Source organism: Sander vitreus, chromosome 11 (assembly GCF_031162955.1).
Source record: "Sander vitreus isolate 19-12246 chromosome 11, sanVit1, whole genome shotgun sequence".
NCBI lineage: Eukaryota > Metazoa > Chordata > Actinopteri > Perciformes > Percidae > Sander > Sander vitreus.
The window spans coordinates 27,309,280-27,331,593 of record NC_135865.1 but is presented as its reverse complement, the minus strand read 5'-3'; the positions used below and the strand labels follow the sequence as shown (position 1 = coordinate 27,331,593).

Genomic DNA, 22,314 nt, shown 5'->3' with positions numbered 1-22,314 from the left:
ACTTCCTGTCTCGCCATCCTGATGGCAAGCTTCCAAGGGAGGAGGAAATGTGAAAAGGTTGCCTTTCTCCCTTTTCACTAGTCTATGTTCCCAAAATTAACAATGTTTATGTCTGCTTAATCTTTAATTTCAGTGTAATGTTTTATTTGATAAATGTATTATTTGACATATGCCTGTTTAGTTTATGGGTTCATAGTATTTTGCTATGGTTCTGCCTGTGATGTGGAGAGTAGATCAACTGCTCACCAGCTCAATTAAAGAAAGTGTATGCATGTTTGCCTGATTAGGTCATGAGGGCCTAGGCACTCCTAAATTGTAGAACAATAGGTAAAATAGTTCTGCAGTGAATTACTTTTTTTTATTTTTTGGGGCATTCCGCTTTTAATGGCTAGGACAGCTAGATATGAAAGGGGAGAGAGAGGGGGAAGACATGCAGGAAATCGTCACAGGGTGGACTCGAACCCTGGACCTTCTGCGTCAAGGCATACACCTCTATATATGTGCGCCTGCTCTACCAACTGAGTATATTGTTTTGGGTGCACACATATGTATAAATAATAATGTCAGCAGTAACTTACCTATCGAATTGTAATGGTGTTTTCAGAAACACAGTGTTAATGTTGCTTTCTCAGGTTAGCTCACCCTATAACCACCTGTGCAGTCAAAAACGACTAGCAAAATCCAGCTAGTCCATGAAGAATTTTGTGTTAGCTAGCAAAAAACACCAGGTTTACCCTAATACAATAACCCAACACTAAGTTTAGCCCTGACCTCTTAACCTATCCCTAACTAATCCTGATTAATCTATTGCACAGTAGAATGGCACCAGTGAGACAGGAAGAAAGATGCAGGAAGACAGCAAATAGGACATTACAGGGAAAGAACAAACGGCAAGCAAAAAATACAAGTGGAGTGAGAACAGGATGAAGGGAGCCATTGAAGAGTACAGGGAGATAGTGGAGGCAGGGGCTACACCAAAGTTAAGGCTCTTGGCTAGGGCCTAGAACATGCCAAAATCAACTACAGATGCGAGTGCAGAGAGTTGTAGAGGGCTATAAGCACATTGCTGGGAGCAAGTCCTGCATTCCTCAAAAATATGAGGCCCAGCTAGCAGACCTAATCAAGGATCTGAGCAAGACAGGGTTTGCTATGAGAAAACCAGAGATACAAATTCTTGCCGCCCAATTTGCAGAAGCCAATGGAATAAAAGTCCAGGTCATTACTGGTTCCAAGGATTTTTTAAAGAGAAACCCAGGCCTGAGTATAAGGAAGCCGGAGGGGAGAAACAACAACGCTGCTAGCGTCTTTGAATGCAGCAGGCTAGTACGGTCCTCACCCAAGCCATTCCTCAAGTCACCAACCTAAATGCTTAAGAGGGAAAGTTGCTGTTGTAAATATGTTACGTTCCATTTTGTGAGAACTCTGAAGAAAGCCTCTCTCATCTGTTTTATTTGTATCGTAAATTGTAACATTGTTTTCCTATCTGTGTGAACCAACCTTGAGACAATCATTCTTTCCATCCTGACTCTCTTTCTTATCTTACTACATGTCATCCAAGTGAATGGAGCGATTGTTGGAGCTGACAGTCTGTCAGGGTCCCTCAACACAGCCTCTCGGATGAGAAGAACACATCTTCTCCCTCCCATCCTCACCATTTTCTACAGAGGCACTAGGGAGCAGACTGACCAGCTGCATCTCTGTCTGGTTTAACAGAAGAGGCCCCAGAATGGAGCCTTGGGGAACTCCACACGTCATAGTTGTATGCTCAGATGCATAATTACCTATAGACACAAAGTAGTCCCTATTCTTTAAATAGGATTCAAACCAGTTTAGTACTGTGTCAGAAAGGCCAACCCAGTTTTCCAATCGGTCTAGCAATATGTCATGGTCAACCGTGTCAAATGCAGCACTGAGATCAAGTAATACTAAGACTGATGTTTTGCCACTATCTGTGTTTAAGTGGATGTCATTAAAGACTTTAACAAGAGCCGTCTCAGTGTTGTGGTGTGGTTGGAAACCCGACTGGAAGGCATCAAAACTGTTGTTTAGTGACAAGAAAAGGATGAGTTGTTGAAAAAACGCTTTTTCAATGATTTTAATATAAATGGAAGGTTTGATATCAGCCTATAGTTGCTCATTAGTGACGTGTCTAAATTGTTATTTTTTAAGAGTGGCTTAATGACTGCAGGGCCTATGGGAAGATACCTGAGAGAAGAGACGTGTTTACAATCTGTAGAAGATCTGAAGCCAAACAACTTAAAACATTTTTGAAAACGCCCGTTGGTAGAATATCAAGGCAACAGGAGGAGGTTTTCAGATGTTGTATAATGTCCTCCAGGTTTTTGTGGTTGATCGTATGAAATTGTGTCATATTGGAATTTGTTTTAGCTGGACACTGTGACAACACATATCCTGTATTTGATATGGAGGCATTGACTTTGTCAAATTGATTTAATCTGATTGTTTGTCAAATTTTCTGAATTTTGCCTCTGAAGAAGATGGCAAAGTCATTGCAGGCCTAAGTGGATTGTTGAAAGTTCAAATGCTACTGGTACTAGAGGGTTTGTTAACCTATCGGCGGTAGCAAACAAAGCACGTGAATTATTATTGTTTCTAGCAATAATGTCAGAGAAGAAGGACCGCCTTGCATTCCTCAGTTCCAAATTATAAATGTGAAGTCTCTCTATAGATTTCATAATGGACCTGGAGATTAGTTTTTCGCCACCTACTTTCAGCTTTTTGACACTCTTTTTTTCTGTTCTTACCAGTGTGGCAATTCTCCATGGAGATTTTTTCTTACCAGAGACAGCTTTAACTCTAGTGGGAGCCATGGTATCAATAACATTTGTAATCTTACAATTGAAATTTTCTACAAGCTCAGTGACTGAGACCCCAGAGAAAGTGGGTGTGGAGGATAAAAGCTGAATGAATGAATCACTGGGATTTTCAGTGATGTAGCGTTTTCTGATTACCTTTGTTTGAACACTTTTGTGCACCGAGATAGTGCCGTTAAAGAAAACAAAGGAATGATCAGAGAGAGCAACATCAGTCACCACAATTTTGGAAATGTTCAGACCCTTGGAGATAATCAAGTCCAGAGTGTGCCCTTTATTGTGCGTGGGCTCCGTCACATGCTGAGTCAGTCCATAGTTCTCAAAAACAGCACAGTTCTTTTGTCCCTCTATCCTGGGGGTTGTCAACATGAATGTTGAAATCACCAGCAATAATTACACAGTCAAAGTTAATACAGATTATAGAAAGCAGTTCAGTGAAGTCATCGAAGATGGTTGCACAGTATTTAGGTGGCCTGTAGATATTTAGAAATATAGCTCGAGGGGAGGACCTTAGCTGAAGAGCCACATATTCAAAAGTAGCAAAATTTCCATAAGATATTTGCGTACATTAAAGAAAATGGCAACTCCACCTCCTTTCTTATTCACTGTTATTATTTTCCAACCAGGTTTCAGTTAAAAACATAAAATCAAGATTGTGCTTAATAGTAAAATCATTGATTAAAAATGATTTTCCTGCCAAAGACCTGACGTTTAGTAGAGCAAATGTCAGTGTGTTAAAATAATCCCAGCCTGCTTCTCCAGAACCTCCACTGACTTGCAGCTTTCCAGCTCCTGAGCTCCCCAGTGAGTGTTTTCCAGTGTCCCCGAGCTTTCCAGTGTCCCCGAGCTCTCCGGTGTCCCAGAACTGTCCGGTGTCCCAGCACTGTTTGGTGTCCCAGCACTGTCCAGTGTCCCTGAGCTCCCCAGTGTCGCTGAGCTCCCCGGTGTCCCCGAGCTTTCCAGTGTCCCTGAGCTTTCCAGTGTTCCCGAGCTTTCCAGTGCCCCAGAGCTGTCCAGTGTCCCCAGGCTGTCCGGAGTCCTCGAGCTATCTAGTGTCCCAGAGCTGACCCATGCATCTGACCCCCCAGAGTCCCGGCTGGCGTGCAGCCCCCCAGAGTCCCGGCTGACTAGCAGCCCCCCAGAGTCCCGGCTGACTAGCAGCTCCCCAGAGTCCCGGATGGCTAGCAGCTCCCCTGAACCCCGGCTGGCTAGCAGCCTCCCTGAACCCCGGCTGGCTAGCAGCCGCCCTTTGTTTTTCCCTCATCCCCTCCTGCCCGCGCCGGCCAGCTGATTACACACACCTGTTCGTCATCCCACCATCACCTCTCCAGCCGTACACACCTGCCAGTCATCAGCTACAATCAAGCACAGTATTTAAACCCCGGATCCACTCACTGTTTTCGCTTGATTGTTGTTTCTGCCACCTCGGTGATACAAACTCCAAGCTCTTCAGAAATCCTGTATATTTCCCTGTGTCTGTTCCCCTGCCTAACTCTCTGTGTTTTTTCCATTCTCTGCAGTTATTACATCCATCATTCTGTCTCCAGTCAGCTGGCCTCACCAACCGGTCCCCTTCTCGCGGCGTCCTGCTCCACTCTGCCTCCACGCCTGCTTCCAGCCTTCCCCTCGTCTGCTCCTCGGCTCCCCTGCTTCCAGTGCTCCTTCCTCAGTGTAGATCATTTGGTTAAATGTTTATGCAGTTTGTTCATTATGAGCCACCGTACTGTGTTGGCTTATCCAATCAGAATGCCCAGTGGCGTAGTTCACTTCCTCTCTGGTCTGTATTGTCTCTCAGTTATCGAAGACTTGGATTAAATGCAGTCGCTTACACTCGGTGTGATCATTGACTCATATCAACCCATATCAACTTTCTACACTCGGCTTCCTCACCCTCGGTCTCCCCGCTCCCCTCCTCGCGGCTCCCTGTGCCACCTTGCCTCCACGCCTGCTTCCAGCCTTCCCCTCTGCTGCTCCTCGGCACCCCCACTTCCAGTGCCCCTTCCTCAGCTTCCTCGCCCTGGGTCTCCCCGCCCTCCCTGAGTCCCCTCTCCTTTACCCTTTCCTTTATTTTTTCAAATAAACTTTTTTGTTGAACCTTAGTCCTGTGTTTGGGTCAGTTGTGTCACGCGATGCAACAGTCATTTCCCCATAGACTTCTTTTTGGTACCAATGGAGTCGCCTCCTACTGGAAATGAGATAAAATGTAGGTTTAAGGCAACTTCCGCATTGGCTTTACTTTTCAAACCCGGAAGCTTTGTCCATTATTTTTTACTGTATGTAACGGAACCATGAAATATGTTTAGTAAGATAAAAGCAGAAATATATTTTTTTTTTAAACATGCAGGTCAAAGACTAAGATGGCTATTCTCATACGAAACACTTAAATTAGCCTGAGAGATGAGGAAAAAGAAAATGTCTTTATTGGGATAGCAGGACTAAGAGTCTACAGCCATGCTAATAGCTCTGTGAGGCTGTACTTTAGCACAACAGTGCTTTGAGCTAAAAACTAAGGTTGGCATCATAATATATTCACAATGGCAACACTAACAAGTTAATGTTTTGCAGGTATAATGTTTGCCATGTTCACAAACCTAGTTTAGCCTGTTAGCATACTCACATTTGCTAATTACCACAAAACTCAAACTACAGATGAGGCTGATGGGAATGTAATTAGTTTAGCAATTATTTGGTCTTAAAACAAGTATTGACCAAATAGAAAAATTATTGAGATTATTTATTGTTATTTTAGTCTGGATCACAGTGGTGAACCAACTGCCCGACAGACAGGCCGACATCGCCATCCCTAGAGCCATGCTGCTAGCATGGTTAAAAATGATTGTAAATTAGTTTCTTTATTCTGCTATTTCGTGCCCAATTTATTTTAAAATGTTGTACATACAGTAAGCAAATGCTACCTGAAATTATGTGTATACAGTATACTGTGTTATATGTCTTTCTTTTGGCTTTGTACATGTTGAAGCTATAGTGCATAGTTTCTGTCTCTTCTAAGTAATGACCACACCACTGTTTCATCAAAATGAGACAAGCCTTCCATGATCATGCACCACCCCCACCCCTCCTCCACGCAGTTGCTTGCAGCCTCATTACTATAAAAAAGTTATGCACTAAAGCTTTAACAAAAGATGTCTTGCGGTATTTTTTAAGTTTATTATAAAGCACCTTGTAGTCACATGTGGGATGGGCCAAATGTTTGACATGAACTATATGGTGGATATTATGGTGGAGGATTTAAATGCCAAATTAACAATCATCTTTCAATTTAATGGTCAAATATTTGTAGTCAGTGATCATTTCTAGAAAGGTTATACTGATTTAATTAAATACAGTCACACCAGAGTTTAGAAAGTTGCATAATTTATTGAAGTCAAAATGTACAATTAGCACATGTCCATGATACGCCTCATGCTCATCCACCTCATGCCACTCATGCCCATGTCCCTGAAGCTCCTGTACTCTCCAGGCCTCATGTACATCATCCTGCCTCTGTAGTGGGGCTGCTCGTACATCAGCCAGTGGCCGTCCATCACGTGGCAGGACTGGCAGTCGTTCATACGGTAACGGTCCATGATGTTGTCACAGTCGTCCATCAGCTCATAACTCTGACCACCGAAGTTCTCCCTCTCATAGATCTTCATCCTGAACTGACCTCTGTGCTGTTTTTTGGAGAAAACAAAAAACAAATGAATGTCTTAGTAATATGTTTTATGAGAGTTGTCATCCATAGTAGAATCATAGTATGATGCATGCTTTTCCAGAGTTGAAAAGGTATCACTCAAACGTCACCTTTTTACAGTGGGTGTGTTTTGTACCTACCATGGGGATCATACGGCAAGACCTGATACCACCGCTCATTCCCATCATGCTCATGTAATCAGCGTACTCGCCCCTCCTCATGAAGTACTGGTTTCCCATGTAGTTGGGACGGTCGTAGACCATGAAGCAGCCGCTCTCCACCCTGCAGGACTGGCACCTGCTCAGGTAGGAGGACATGTCAGAGCAGTCGCTCATGCACTCATAGGAACGACCCTGGAAGTTCCTGTCCTCGTAGAAGATGATCTGAAAAAGTATTGAAGGGTTTTAACAAAGTCATAATTACATATATCCCCTAAATATTTGTAGAAAAATTAACAGTGATTTCATTTTTATTTTTTATTTTTTAATACTATTATATTTTCCTACCTTGCCCATGTTGATTACGGTGATTCCTCAGATCTCTCAGAGAACTGTTTTTGAACTGACACTCTGCCTGTCTGAACAAGTTACATTTATACCTGGCCAGAGACAAAGACTGTGTGCCCCTCTTTTGTTCAAAGTCCTGACCCAGCAACCTACTATAGAAGCCTATAGTTTTGATTTGCTTACCAATATACCAACAAGGTCACAACCTCTAAACAGAATTTTCCTTTAACAAGAACAGAGCACAATTCTTTCAAAAAATGGCTTCGGACTTTGCTTATGCATACAGTATAAAATTGTTGCTGGAAGTGGCACAGTACAACTACTGATTCTATATTAATAGGCTAGTCAAAAGCCACAATTAATTAAATTATAGCTTGATCTCACTTTTTGATTCCCCTAAAACAAAAGGAGCCAGTAAGCTTACATTTTACAAAAGCCAAATATTTAGGGGAAAAAGGTTTTTTTAAACCAAATCACAACAGCCATCATTTGATTTAACGGAATTGAATTTGTGGGTAAGCGCATCATTTTATTGTCATCTGAAATAGGTGTGTGTGTGTGTGTGTGTGTGTGTGTGTGTATGGGTGGGTTGCCCCTGAAGGCTGGTAATATCAACTATCAACTAAAACCACACACTCCCCTTAAGTTGATGTAAGGGAAAGAAAATTGTTATGGAGTGTCATGATTGTGGTTTGGGTTTATGACAATTAGATTTAAAAGGATATGATATTGAATAAAAAAATAGAAAAAATATTCTCAATGTTATTTATTTATTTATTGTGGAATCTAGAGCATACTATGAAATTGTTTCCTAAAATTACAGTTACAGTAAAGTTGATGAAAATTACATTTCTGAGGCACCCAGTATGGCCCTTTTGAAGTGAACATGAAAGCCAGTTTAGGCAGACATCTTCAAATGTGCTGCTACACTTTCTCGACATACTCATTGTTCTGAATGCACGTCCAATGAACTCTTTGCATTAGGGTGGTCTGTTTAAAGATGAAATCCTGGAAATCATAAACTGGAATTATGCTACTCCGGGCTGCATGTAAACAAACATGTAGGGGGGTCATATGTTTGCGTGGCTGTTTTTATTTATTTATTTTATTTGTATAGGGACAAGCATATAGCATATGAAAAAGCCACATATCACATAATTTATAGCCTAAGCTAGTTTGCAATGCCTGTATGTTTGTTTGTTTTTATCTCCGTTTTGAACCTGCCTCCAGACAGGAGTTGTGCCAGTCTATATCCACGACGTTCCAATTCCGGGATTGCTCCGGTGCGGCAGAAAATTCCCCCTGATCTCCCTCTTTTTGGCCGGATGTCTGTTACTTTCCGCTTTCTTTGTGTTGGAATTTTAAACTCTGGTGGATTTATAAGGACTATGGTTAACTGCTCCTCAGATCTCTGCAGGGTAAATCCAGACAGCTAGCTAGACTATCTGTCCAATCTGACTTTTCAGTTGCACGACTTAAACAACTTTTGAACATACACATGTTCCACCAAAACAAGTTCCTTCCTGAGACTATTTTGCAGCAGCACCGTGGCTCCATCTGGCGCTTAGTATCGCCCATGACGATTGTGATTGGTGTTAAGAAATGGCATTAACCAGAGCACGTTTTTCTCCCATCCCAGAATGGTGTGTGGACTAGCCAGGCCCTCCTCCGCAGCGTTGTGGAAGAAGGTCTGGCAATGCGAGACTAGTCGTACAAACCAATCAGCTTGGTTGACGTTCACGTCTGCACAATGCATTGTTGAGATTTGGGGGATGTGTGCAGTGGCTCCTCTGTGAGCCTACGGTTACCCATAACACCACTCTCTAGGTAAGTTCACAGAGACGTTTAGCTACATGTATCTTTGGAGAAAATAACTGCAGCTTTAGTTTTTTGTAGCATCATCTTCTACAACAACAAGAGGCCATTGACATAATGACAAAAAAAAAAAAAAAACGGAACCAAAGTACGAATTGTGGATTGGTAGTTGGAGAGAAGCCAGTTCAATAAAAAGTATAAATTATAAATTAATTAAATAGAACAACAAGTCCTCCAAACCATACGATGAAATAGGTTGTTTATTCCTACACTCTAATACGACCCACAGGAGCGTTTTTCGTGCTCATATCTAACAGAACATAACATTCGCAGTTTCAAACACGTCATTAACTTTGCAAAGCGGTCACAGTTTGGTTACGTTTAGGCACAAAAACTACTTAGTTGAGTTTAAAAAAAAATTGCGGCTTGGGTTACAATCATTTGTTACGTTACTTCACTTTTCAGGAGAGAACAAACTCTGTTAGCAAGAAACTGTCATTAATAAAATGTAATATAACCACATGACTAGTGCCACTTTCTTTACCCCTCCACACAATGCCCAAAATACATTCATCGGCACAAGTCCTATACACAGACAGACTTTATTACAGGACTGCAACTTCCGTAGTGTTTAGTTTAACACATAATGGACCTCTGACTCACACTAGCGTTATTCTTTTCTGCCTGTGATTTATTTGAATAATAATAATAATAATAATAATAATAATAATAATAATACATTTAATTTGTATAGCGCTTTTGAAGGACTCAAAGTCAAAGTTTGCAAAGCTAAACATAACCATTACTCAAGTTATTGCTGTTCATGTCAGTGAGTGAAACTACAATCACGTCAGAAAATGGCTCCAAACACCCACACACGTTTTCAGTTAATCTGGTTGATAAGACCTCTTTCCAGGACTGTATGCAGGGGCGGTTTTTGGCACGGGCAACCCGGGCAGCAGCCCGGGGCGGTATTTTATCATGAGTCATGGGGGGGGCGCCACGAGCACTTGAAAAAAAAAAATCCTCTGCTCCGTGAAGCAGTTTTCTATTATCTACCATTTCACTATGTGGGGAATTGGCAGATTGGCGCCCCCTGCAGCTGCAGGCACCGCTGCTTGCTGTGCTGTGCACAGAAGCTGTGTGTGAGAAGGGGGAAAAGGGAGGGGCGCGCGGGGGACAGTTCACCTGTGGGTCACCCAAATGGAAAGGTCGGACAAGGGGGGGGGGGGAATCACTGTATCACAATGTGGGGAATTGGAAAATTGGCGCCCTCCTTGCAGCTGCAGGCGCCTTGCTTGCACCCCCTACTTTCACAATGAAATGGACTAGTCCGTAAAGGTGCGGGGCCCGGCGCGAAAGATAAACACACGGTGACAGGAGAACTCGGAAGTACACAGAGACGGAGCAAGACGAGTCTAAACCTTTCTTTTATGTCAATGGTCTAAACGCGAAAATGAAACAAAGTTACCCAAGCGGCTCAGATAAAAGAAAAAAGCAAAAAGACATGTTTTCGGTAGTAGCAGGACCTTCATCAGCTCCCGTGGCTGATGATAGTGTGGTGGTGTCGGCGACAGCAGCAGTGGCATGCACAGTGAGGAGACTCAGGAGGAGAGAGAGAGATGAGGGAGTGAGGGTAGAACCTGCGGTAAGCACAACTCCCCTTAAAACACTTTGCCCCTTGATAAAACTGAGCCAAAAACTGAGTGGTGGACAAAACACTACAACAATAAAAGACGTAGGCACGCTTTACTGTATGACTGCATTAGTAGCCTATATAAACGTTGCACATCATGCAAACTTTCTAAACGAGAATTGTAGCTTTTCTATCTGCTTAGGCAGACAAAAAGTCTCAAATTAAAGCACAGGACATCTTGAAATGATAAAAAAATATATATATATATATATATGTATGTGTGTGTGTGTGTATATATATAGCTAGCTTGTTTTATGATTCATGAGGAGTATACCGCTTTATTAATCTTGTTACATTTTTTATTATTGTATATATTGTTGGCACATACATTGGAGTTTCATCCCTCTCCTTGGAATCTTTTGTGCAAGTCTCTTAATTCATGCTGTACTGTACAGAGGACATCCTGGGCTTTTCAGTGATATGTCATTTGATTGGTTGGGAGGCTGGGAACCGCTTCTATCTTTCAATCCAAAATGGACTGCATAGGAACAAGCACATTTTATGGAAAGATGAGAGGTGAGTCAAATATTTTTTGTCTATGGTTTTGTTTCTATGATAATCATATATTTTCTTGTTCATTAAGGTGTTAGGAATCATATATTTAGTTCTGATAGCAACTAAATTATGTGTCTTTCGAAAAATGTACTATTTTATGAATGTCAATTATAGTGGACATCAGGACTATCTTCATGTAAATAATGACTCCACATTGTCGTAGGAAACAGAACTGAAGCAGAAAGAATTATTTATCAAATAGTTGAGAGAGATTCAGATTTTGGAGTTGTCAGATGATGAGAGAGATGAGGATGAGTTTCAACCAGTGATAGAAGATGGTGATGAAGAAGAGGAAGATGATGCAGAAGGCTCAGTTGAAGGGACAGATGCAGACACAGATACAGACAGGGATGAGCAGGAAACCTGTCGCCCTCTGTGGGCCAGGAGTAACATGCATGTTTGATGCAGTTCAACAATTTTAAATTCAACTGCATTAAGTATTTAAACTGTTATTACCTATCATTTATTATAATTTTTTCCTTCATATCAGATTTGCATCTGGGTTACCTGGGCTTCCTTTGTGTCAAGATGACCCTACAACATGTGCAGACTAGAGTCCAATTGAATACTTAATCAAAACAAAGCGTTCATTTTGATTAATTAATCTGAGAACAAAAATATAACACAGATTAATCCATTCCATATTGACGTTTGACCTGGAGCCGTTCTAGCCACCATTGGACTGTAAAAAGAAGGAGGGAGACGAGAATGTTCTGCCTAGATTATTAATTGGAACATTTACTTGTAAAAATCTTCTTCCTGCCAACCCTGGCTACCGAAATCTGGTGCCACTGATATGTCTGTGCTTCTCTCTGATGCTCTGAAACACAAACACCGCTGCATGTGATGCTAGTTAACACAATACTCGACAGCAGCTAACGTTAGCCTACCGCTAGCTAGTAGCTGGATTAAACACGGTTAAAATGCTGACAGCTAACGCTAAACGGTGTAAAGTGTGACTGTGTTTTACTGTAGAGGATTCAACACTGGGATGTAACAATCTGCAGCTGCCAGAAACAACACAGACGGTGCGTTCAATGAAACTGGTAAACTACAGCCTCGTGGTGCATTTGAAGTTATTGTAAATGTCCTTTTCCCATCTGATGGTTCAACAGCAATTTACTACTGAAATAAGTTATTGTTATTGTTATACATTATTATTAAATCATTTCATTTTGACCATATGGCCTTAGCAATAAACAAGCCGTTCTTTAATGTCACCAACTGTTTTTTAGTTTAGTACCCTTTTTTTTTCAGTTCAGTTCAGGCACCGTCAATTATATATGTGATTAATTTCGATTAATTAATCACAGAGTATGTAATTAATTAGATTACATTTTTTAATCGTTTCACAGCCCTACTTAATAGTAAAGATATCCTTGCAAAATGCAAGAAAAAGGATTCAAGAATGATAAATTTGTCTATTTTCTAATCAAAATGTCTGTTTTCTTGGATAATGATCACTCTACAGCCCAAAATGTCTGTATTCTTGGTTAATAAAACTCTATAATCTGGTAAAATTTATATCTACCAAATTTTGTCTCTTTTCGTACTCAAAAGATCATGTTGTCCACTACAGTGGACATGCTGTAAAATTAAAATTAAAATGTGTAAATTGTGAGATGTTTTTTTTTTTAACCCTAAACAAGTATGGAATCACAAAAAATATGATTAGGAAAAAACTTATTTTCCTTGGTTCTCAGATATAGTGTATATTTATTTTAAATTCTGATAACCTATACTGTCATATTTTGTGCAGAATTGTGTTCATTGTGGAGATTGTTCACCTTAAAAAGTGTGTTTCCTGTTGTAATTGCAATAGTTAAATAACTGGATTCTCTTAAGTGTGTTTTTCAAATGCTCTAATGAAGCATTTGTGCAATTGAGAAATATAATTTTCTTTTTCACTTTTGTTGTTGGGGGGGGAGGGGGGGGGGCGCTCGAAGAGGGTCTTGCCCTGGGTGTAATTCAATGTAGAACCGCCCCTGATTGTATGGCTGTATAGACTGATTGATTGGCATCTTCCTGAGTCTCCTGTTAGCTTTGTTGCACCTGTTAGGGCAGGACAAATGATCAATTTATCATTCTTATTGGCAGATGAAGATTTGTGACTCAATACGTTCTCATCAAAGCTCTGGCCCACCTTCAACCTAAGCAGGGGACTAATCAGCCATAGTAACTGTGTGGGTGTTCAGAAGCTGAGGAGCTCATCTTAGCAGCTAACTATTTACAGAAAGCATCATTTAATCAATCTCACCTCCACCTCAGCATCTATGGTAGCAAATAGGGGGCATTCATATTTTTAGCTTGTAATTAATTAAATAAAAATAATTTCACAGCCTGAAATTTCACATCACCTTTTGTGTGCATGTGAAAGAAAATGCATGCACATATTTGTGAATGTGTGAAAAAGTTTTTTGCAGAGAGATCAACAGTTACACTTTGGAGAACAGCAACCAAACAGAAATTGTGGGGGAAGAGGAACTAAAAGAAACTTTTAAAAAGGCTTACAAAGTAAGAGCTTTATTCAAGGAAAATACAACCTTAGAAATTGTTACAACTTTGTGATTAGAGTGGCTGTTCGCTCTCTTTATTTGTTTGCATTACTACCCCTGAAAGTGGCTTTTTTTCCCCAACTTTATTTATTTAAGTTAAACATTTTACAGCAGGTGACACAGGTAATTTCCCTACAAGTCCCATACCCACCCACAAACCAACCCAGTTCAGGTCCAAAACAGACGGGAACACACAACACTGACCCATGCACACTGACAAACACACACAAAAAAGGGCATGCAACATACAAAAAAAAAGCCGGCGTCAAATGGAGCGGTCCAGAAGGAGCTCAGTCCTCCGAGTCCGGAGATAAGCTGAGGGAGTCAACGAGTTCTAGGAAAGGGTTCCATGTCTCTAGGAATGTTGAGATAGAGCCTTTCTGATAGTGGCTTTTAAGTGTCTCAAATATACTGTTTAATACACTGGCTAAGCAGCCCTCGGTGATGGAGGACAAGATGATCTGCATCCCCGGGAACTTCTGGTGGAGATACTCCCGGTCCTGCTTCAATGTCGCGATGAGCTCCACACCCTTGATCTTCCCCATGTCGTTGATCTTGATCTTAATCTTGAACCTGTGGACTCTGGCATCCAGGCAGAAGTGTCCTTGGCTCTCCCCTCCCCACTTCGGACCAAGCTGTCCCCTATTATCCATATATTTTTATTAAATATATTTTTTTTTACATTTAAACAGACATAACTCCACAGAAGATAGAACTGTTTTCAAATGCTGAGTATGACTGCCCACAGTAATCTGACATTACATTGTGAACTTTGTCGAACACCCAGCTTCTGAAAAATCGTTTCAAACTTCTTGTCAAATTATATTAGCAAAACTGATCTCTACCATTTTTTTGAAGCAGTTATAGCAGATGTAAATATAGACAGTAGAAAAGGATGTGATCCTATTAACTTTATATTTTATTTTTATTATTATGCAGTTCTTACACGCATGAAAGTTGAACCACATATAGGGATGTGCCTCATGATCATTTACACCCACTGATGACCGTCTCATCCTCATTGACATCCCCTCCTGTAATGCCCAGGCCCCAAAACAACCAGTGAAACAAAAAGTCAAAATAGCAGAGTGGAAAGATTTTATTTAGTGGAATTTAGTAAAACATTTAGTTGCAGGAATCAGTGATACGCCTCATGCTCATGAACCTCATGCCGCTCATGCCCATGTCCCTGAAGCTCCTGTACTCTCCGGGCCTCAGGTACATCTGCTTGCCTCTGTAGTGGGGCTGCTCGTACATCAGCCAGTGGCCGTCCATCACGTGGCAGGACATGCAGTCGGACATACGGTAACGGTCCTGGATGTTATCGCAGTCGTCGCTCAGCTCATGCATCTGACCACCGAAGTTCTCCCTCTCATAGATCCTCATCTTGTAGGATCCTCTATGCTGTAGAGAAAACATTTGAGGAAAGAAAAAGATCAGAAAAACATTCAAAGATATCTGAAGGAAATATTATCTAGAGAATGAATATCCTACTGTACCATGGGGATTGTACGGCAAGACCTGATGCAGTCTGACATTCCCATCATGCTCATGTAGTCAGCGTACTCTCCCCTCCTCATGAAGTACTGGTTTCCCATGTAGTTGGGGCGGTCGTAGACCATGAAGCAGCCGCTCTCCACCCTGCAGGAGTGGCACCTGCTCAGGTAGGAGGTCAGCTCAGGGCAGTCACTGCTGGTCTCATAGTGGCGACCCTGGAAGTTCCTGTCCTCGTAGAAGATGATCTGAAAGCACATTTCCAGTGAGATCCGAAAAGCTATTTAATCACTGTCCAATGACAATTAATTAAGAGCTTTTTAAATTTGAGAATGAAATGGATTTTTTTATGGATGGATCCTTCCCATTACCTACCTTGCCCATGGTCATGATTTTATTTGGTTGGTCGTCAGGACTGAGCTGTGGCTGCTGTGTATTCCTGTTGGTGGTAACCGTTACTTTTATACTTGCTCAATGTGAAAAAAGTATGTAGGGCTTCTATTGTGCAAATCCCTGATCCAGCAACATGCAATAGAAGCCTACTGAACAGTCAGGGCGCTAAAGGGTTATTATCCAGCACTATACCACTCTGGTGGAAATGCATGTACTGTATACATGCAGTATTGTCTAACATAAAGAGAACCTTCCAACTGTAATATAATCCCTATCGTTCACAGTGTACTAGATATTTCACTTACTAAATTATTAGAAATGTTTTCTTACAAATATAATTCAATATCAATTTATATAAAAAACAAAAGAAGGGTTCATTTGCAAAATCAGTTTTTATTCTTATGTGTCTAATGTGTGTGTAATCTTGTTTTATTGTGCACTGAAGGGGAAATCATTCAGTTTTAAATGATCTGTTTTTGCAAATAAACTTCAGCAAATTAAATGTTATATAATTATCTGACCAATGACGATATAACTCCAGCAGTGGCTATATTGATTTATATATGTTGTGTTATACATTTAGAGTTTAATCTTGTACTTTGTTGCCTCTTAAACATTACTGTAGGGATACTGACCTGTTACCTTCTAGTGGCTTACTTAATATATGATAACTACACCAAAGTTACAGTTTATAGAGACAGAACTTTTACAGTTGTGATCATTTAGTACACTCTTCTTTGACTGCACTGCATTACACTATTAACAGACTGATTCAAGATCCTAAACCAATTTTGGATGCTGGTGGGTGAGGTTGATTGACAGATGTTGGGCTGTTTTACAGTGAAACAGTGATGGAAATAAGATAAGACGAGCCTTTATGAATCCTAGAGGGGACATTCAGGTGTTGCAGCATCATAAGGACAGATGAATAGAGAGAGAAAAAAAAATTAGAATTATATGAAATAAAAAATTGTTACCTAACTTGACCTTTGCCCTCTTGTTGGATTTATTTTATTCATTCATGTCATCGATAAAAGTAAAAGGATTGAACCAAAGAAAATGAAAATGTCACTATATTGTGTCACTGGTCATTATGTTCATGTACATTCACAGATATCGCAGATATGTAGTTTGATAGTACGGTTGTATTTTGAGATTGAAATATCAAAAATGAGCAAATTAAAAAGAGAAAGGAAAGAAAATTCTAAATAAAGGATATAAATAATGAATATGTATATACTAAATAAAAGAGACATAAAATAAATCTGAGAATAAGAACATAAACTGTTAAGCAGTGCAGGATCATTGATTTAATTTTTCTTTTTTTTAAGATTATCATTTGGGCATTTGAGGCCTTTATTTATATAGGACAGCTGAAGACATGAAAGGGGGAATGACACGCAGCAAAGGGCCGCAGGGCGGAGTTGAACCTGCAGCCGCTGCGTCGAGCAGTAAACCTCTATATATGGGCGCCTGCTCTCAGGTGAGCTACCCAGGCTCTCAGGCTAGGAACATTGATTTCTGACCTTTATCTTCCTTGCTAGTCTTCCTAAACCTCTTCTGTTTCCCTGTCACCTACCCTTCGGTCACTCATTACCTCGTTAAATATAATTAAGCAGTGTATAAGTATAGGCTACATAGGCTATAGGAACTTCTATGTGAAAGATATGAAGGGTTGCCACATTGTATTATATTGTGGGAGTCTGCACCCCCCTTTTTTATTATTTTTTATTCAGATCCTCATAGATAACTGCAACCATGTATTGTCGTGCCTGCTCTAAATGTGCCCCATTCAGTGTTACAACAAAGCTTAGTGAAAAAATGTGATTGCTTAACTTTTTTTTAACTCGTTTAAAAAAAAAAAATGACATTAATTCAAACAACTCCCTTTAGTCATATTAAATGAAGTTCGTATCAACACAAGTGTGACAGTGAACTATTATTGGCTTTATAAAACACCCAATACTAAGAGCTGCACAGACTCCCTCCTCAGTGCTGTATTCATAGACTATTTATTTTATGTCATTTCTTCTATTGCACTCTGTTCTAAAGTATGCATTTATATAATACTACACCATTACTATATAATACTTATACAGTCTACCTCTGTTTTTTTGTTTATTCTGCATATTGTGTTCCATTGTATCAACAAATGAAAGGTTTTGTATGTAGGGATATTGAAATGCGTGTGGGGTGATGGTGAACTCATTTCAATGAGAAAAGCCAGTTAAGGTATTTTTAATTGAATATGTTTGGTATGACGACAAAGGCCACCAGCTGAATTGCGTTGGTCTGACAATAGGCCTTATTCACAGCAGAGCTTTGATTCTGCCCAAACCCGATTTGGCCAGGCTGCAACTTCCCAAAATCTCCCGAGCTTGAATTGGGTCAGGTTAGCACAAATTTCCCAGTGTTTTTAGTCTGTGTATTGTCATGAATAATGTATGGGGCTGTGCACCGCTGTGTGTGACCGCCATCTTCTGGATATCTATTCACTTTTACATAGAAAAACTGTCAAAAGTCGCGTTTTTAATCGGGGCTCGGGCCAGGGCTGGACTGGGACAAAAAATCAGCCCTGGCATTTTTGGCCCAGGCGGCCCACACCCATCGTGATTGGTCAGACACATTCACTACAGACAGTCCTCTTAAAATATACGTGCATTCTATATGAGTTGCCTAGTGTTCTGCATTCATGTGATAGTTTTGGATACTTCAAGAGGGGTCTCAAGACTTATCTGTTGATCTTACACTTAATATTTAATGACATAATTAATTAATACTTAGAGTAATTTGTGTATTTATGTTTTTTTTTTCTTCAAATTACTGATATTTGATATTGTATTGCCATTATCAATTCAATTTCAATTTATTTATAAGGGACAATGTGCAATTAAAGCATAAATGTGACCATTTGATGCATTGCACCAGAGTTAGCCTTTGGCTAATTTACATCTGCAGTCCCTGCAGTTATTGTTATTATTACTATTTGACTTAATATTGGCTTAGCAACTTTTAAAAACAGTTCACTGTTAATTTTAACTATTGTAAGATTCATATGTTGTCACTTTGGACAGAAGTGTCTGCTAAATACAATAACCATAACCATAACCCTTCCCAAAAGCTACAATAAAGCTGAGAGTAGTAGATGCCCTGGAAAAGAGCACTTTGGCTTTGCAATGCTACTGAATAACATTAGCTAATTAAGCAATTCAAGGAACACTGATTCTTGTATCAACACTGATTTTATAGATCACACAGACTTTTCAGCTACCCAACAGGCCAACTGCTAGCATTTTCAACGTAAGCTTAAGCAGTTAGGTTACCTGACAGCCCCATTAATGTTACAGCCAAACTGCTTGTTGTTGTTATGACGTGAGGCGCGCACACACACACACACACACACACACACACACACACACACACACACACACACACACACACACACACACACACACACACACAAACATCCTCCGTCCCTTCTTGAGAGTCCCTGTTAATTTGCCTACTCCTTACCACGTCATCAACTACTCTCTCTTCATCTTTTCCTCACTCGCTCCCATGGCCCTGTCACGGTCACTCTCGGCTTCTTCCCTGTCATGATGTTGTTTCTGCTTCTCTGTATAGCCAGCCACCTCTCCTCCTTCCTCTAATTCAGGTAATGCTGATGTTGAAGCACCTACTACAGCCCCAAACATGTCAGAAATGTTGGCACATTTCGAGGCATCCGCCTGTATATTCTTAATCTTTTTCTCCCTGTAATTTCTCGGCACCTCCCTTGCGCTTTGGTGGTCGTTTGTCCATTTTAACGTGGATGTTAAAATGAACTTCCAGCATAAGCATAACTATCACAGCTCATGTCTCAGGGTCGGGAGTGGGGAAGGGGCTTCCTGGATTTGATTGGGTCAAATAAAGAAAATTAACCAATGGGCCACTATCAGTTCTTTATTTGCCGGCGCGGCCAAAATAAATAAATAAAAATAAATAAATAAAGGCCTATTATATTGGCAATTCAGCCCAAAAGTGCGTCAGCCCACCGGGAAAATACCCGGTATGCCAGATGGCCAGTCCAGCCCTGGCTCGGGCCCAAAACTGCTGCTGTGGTTCGGGCTTGGAGAGACAGACCTGATTTGTTGGGCCCGATTATAGCTCTAATTTACACTAGACATGGTGACTGGTCTTAACCGGAAAAACATAGGTAAGTAAATAATATTATTGATAAATCTGTTCCATTAAAGGATAGGTTCACAGTTTCATAAGTCTGTCTTAAAACAATATACAAATGGCCATTTGCATGTTGAAACAGTTTTTGCTCTCTGTGTGAAGATAACAATCCAACATTTTAAGCAGTTACAGTCTTTTAAGAAACGTGTAGAAAATCTCACAGCAACCTTTTTTTTATCCTTTTGATATTCAATTTTAATGTCACGTGCATCAAATATGACATAACACATTTCATAGTTAGAAGAAGAAGAAGTCTTGACTTGGCTATGAGATACAGTTATTAAAGTAGCAGCATTCACTACAGCTCAGTTTGTCCTTGACATACTGGAACAGTTGGGTGCTGATAATTAATGCAATTTCTTTCTCTGATGTCTAATCTGTGCCCAAAATTTCTGCCCGGCGTTTTGAAACTCGATAAATTGATAACTTCTTTTTTAATATTTGTTGATTACATTTTCAAGTCTCGAGCCTGTTCTGTTCTTTAACAGGAGTCCATGATACGTCGCATGGATCCGATCCTCATGTCCATGGGACCCATTCCCATGTCTCTCATGCTCCTGTACTCTCCGGGCCTCAGGTACAGCATCCTGCCTCTGTATTGGGGCTGCTCGTACATCAGCCAGTGGCCGTCCATCACGTGGGCAGACTGGCAGTCGGACATGCGGAAACGATCCTGGATGTTGTCGCAGTCATCCGTCAGCTCATTCATCTGACCTCTGAAGTTCTCCCTCTCGTAGATCCTCATCCTAAATGGACCTCTGTGCTGTAAAATGACACGTGAAGAGACAGGAGATCACTTAATTATAAAAAAAAATTGTTTCTTCTGTGCTGTGTTGGAGAGTTTGTATTTACGCCTTCGGTTTCTGCCTTCAACCGGATGAGTCAACACAGCGCTTCCTACCGTGGGGATCATGCGGCTGGAACGGATGCAGTCACTCATGGTCATACCCATCAGGCGCTGGTTGTCGGGGTACTCTCCCCTCCTCGCCAGCATCTGGTGGCCCATGAAGTTTGGACGTTCGTAGACCATGAAGCAGCCGCTCTCCACCCTGCAGGAGTTGCAGCGGCTCAGGTAGGAGGTCAGCTCGGCACAGTCGCTGCTGGTCTCATAGGAGCGACCCTGGAAGTTCTTGTCCTCGTAGAAGATGATCTGGCAATAAAACAGCACATTTAAAAAAAAATAATTTCAGTGGCACATACTCTGACATGTTCAAATTATTTATCAAGCTATATTACAACATAAGAATGCTCTCTTACTTTGCCCATTTTGGTGGTCGGGCCTATCCCTGATTGCACTGGTACTTTGCCCATCCCAACTGTGTCACTTTTATACCCACCATGATCGCGAAATGATCTATGGAGCCATTGTTTTGAATATCTTACTCAGCAGCGTACCATACAGGTCAATGATGTTTGTTAAATCGGTCTGTAAATAGTTATTATTCTAGACTGTATGCATCTGGTGCGATGCCAACTGAAGAGGCACTCCTACGGGGCACAGGTGGGTGAAAGCAGCAAATGTATCAGCTGGGTCCCTTTGTGCCGTCTGTGATGGCCGTAGTGCAGTTAAAGACAAGACTTGAGGCACTTACGTGGAGTATTTAAATTTTTCTGTTACTTTCAACTATGCGCCATAGCTATGAAACTCCCTACCCAAGGCTACAAGAGATGCAAGCTCCGTGAACCGTTTTAATTGACAATTAAAAACTTATTTATTCAGCATTGCCTTTTACTGTCACTCTTCCTTTGTTTTATTCTTATCTTATACATGTTATATTGTTCTTAGAGGGCCACAATGGAAATGAGCCTTGTTTTTTTTCCTTGTGATTTTTAAATCCGGCCTATGTATTTACTGCTGTGCTGTGTTATATGTGTCTTTTTAAAAAAAATCATCAAATCAATTTAAAATGTCTATCTTTCACATATTGATTTTACCTGTTCTTGCTTTTTGCTGCCTTTTTTTTTTGAAGGGGGGGGGGCATATTTTTTTAAGGCCTTTATTTTCAAAGGACAGATGAAGACATGAAAGGGGAAAGAGAGGAGAGATGACAATGAAGAGCAAACCTCTATATATGTGCGCCTACTTTACCAACTGAGCTAACCCGGCCACATATTTACTCTTGTTTCTTCACTTTACTGTGAAGCACTTTGAGCTACACGCCCTGTATGAAAGGTGAAACATAAATAAACTTGAATTAGTATTTATTATTATTGTTACTTTAGACTTCTACTCCATTACATTTCAGATTGATGTAATATTGTACTTTTACCATAAAGTATGATACATTTTTATAGATGAAAACAACCCAAAAGTGTATAAAATAGTTAATTACCTCCACTTCAACCAGCTACAACAGTAAAATGCTACTTACACATCAATACATCAGTTATAATGATCCAATAATGTAATGTATGTCACGGTTGGTGCAGGTTTGGAACCAAAAGCAGGCAGGACAGCAAGACGCAGGATACAGGAAGTGACTGGCAAACTATTTATTCTTTAAACAGAGGAACAAACTGGAAAACCAGGACTGAACACTAGGAGCAACAC

The 22,314-nt window shown here is 40.6% G+C and overlaps 3 protein-coding genes across 4 annotated transcripts; all 3 read right to left on the bottom strand.

Moving 5' to 3' along the window:
- Window positions 1-6,232: 6,232 nt before the first annotated feature.
- Window positions 6,233-9,674, bottom strand: LOC144525603 (gamma-crystallin M3-like). 2 transcript variants are annotated; one of them, XM_078262580.1, is made up of 3 exons: window positions 9,645-9,674; window positions 6,669-6,911; window positions 6,233-6,508 (listed from the first exon to the last, which is right to left on the bottom strand). In XM_078262580.1, exons 1-3 carry the CDS (start codon window positions 9,672-9,674, stop codon window positions 6,233-6,235), a joined length of 549 nt encoding a protein of 182 aa, XP_078118706.1. The 2 variants fall into 2 exon arrangements, with proteins under 2 accessions (XP_078118706.1, XP_078118707.1); XM_078262581.1 differs by lacking the exon at window positions 9,645-9,674 and adding an exon at window positions 7,035-7,043.
- Window positions 9,675-14,780: 5,106 nt separating this feature from the next.
- Window positions 14,781-15,539, bottom strand: LOC144525606 (gamma-crystallin M3-like). Its single transcript, XM_078262583.1, has 3 exons — window positions 15,525-15,539; window positions 15,155-15,397; window positions 14,781-15,059 (listed from the first exon to the last, which is right to left on the bottom strand). Exons 1-3 carry the CDS (start codon window positions 15,537-15,539, stop codon window positions 14,781-14,783), a joined length of 537 nt encoding a protein of 178 aa, XP_078118709.1.
- A 4,705-nt stretch (window positions 15,540-20,244) lies between these two features.
- On the bottom strand, window positions 20,245-21,029 carry LOC144525605 (gamma-crystallin M3-like). Its single transcript, XM_078262582.1, has 3 exons — window positions 21,021-21,029; window positions 20,665-20,913; window positions 20,245-20,526 (listed from the first exon to the last, which is right to left on the bottom strand). Exons 1-3 carry the CDS (start codon window positions 21,027-21,029, stop codon window positions 20,245-20,247), a joined length of 540 nt encoding a protein of 179 aa, XP_078118708.1.
- Between the last annotated feature and the right edge of the window lie 1,285 nt (window positions 21,030-22,314).

Bases quoted from the DNA above. Each gene is read 5' to 3' on its own strand.
- LOC144525605 (XM_078262582.1), bottom strand. The intron at 20,527-20,664 runs GTAGGAAGCGCT...GTCATTTTACAG, and splicing joins CCAGCCGCATGATCCCCACG to CACAGAGGTCCATTTAGGAT.
- LOC144525603 (XM_078262580.1), bottom strand. From the start codon at position 9,674: ATGAACAGCAATAACTTGAGTAATGGTTAT. The intron at 6,912-9,644 runs GTTTAGCTTTGC...ATACTTTTTCAG, and splicing joins ATAACTTGAGTAATGGTTAT to ATCATCTTCTACGAGGACAG. The intron at 6,509-6,668 runs GTAGGTACAAAA...TCCAAAAAACAG, and splicing joins CTTGCCGTATGATCCCCATG to CACAGAGGTCAGTTCAGGAT.
- LOC144525606 (XM_078262583.1), bottom strand. The intron at 15,060-15,154 runs GTACAGTAGGAT...TTTTCTCTACAG, and splicing joins CTTGCCGTACAATCCCCATG to CATAGAGGATCCTACAAGAT.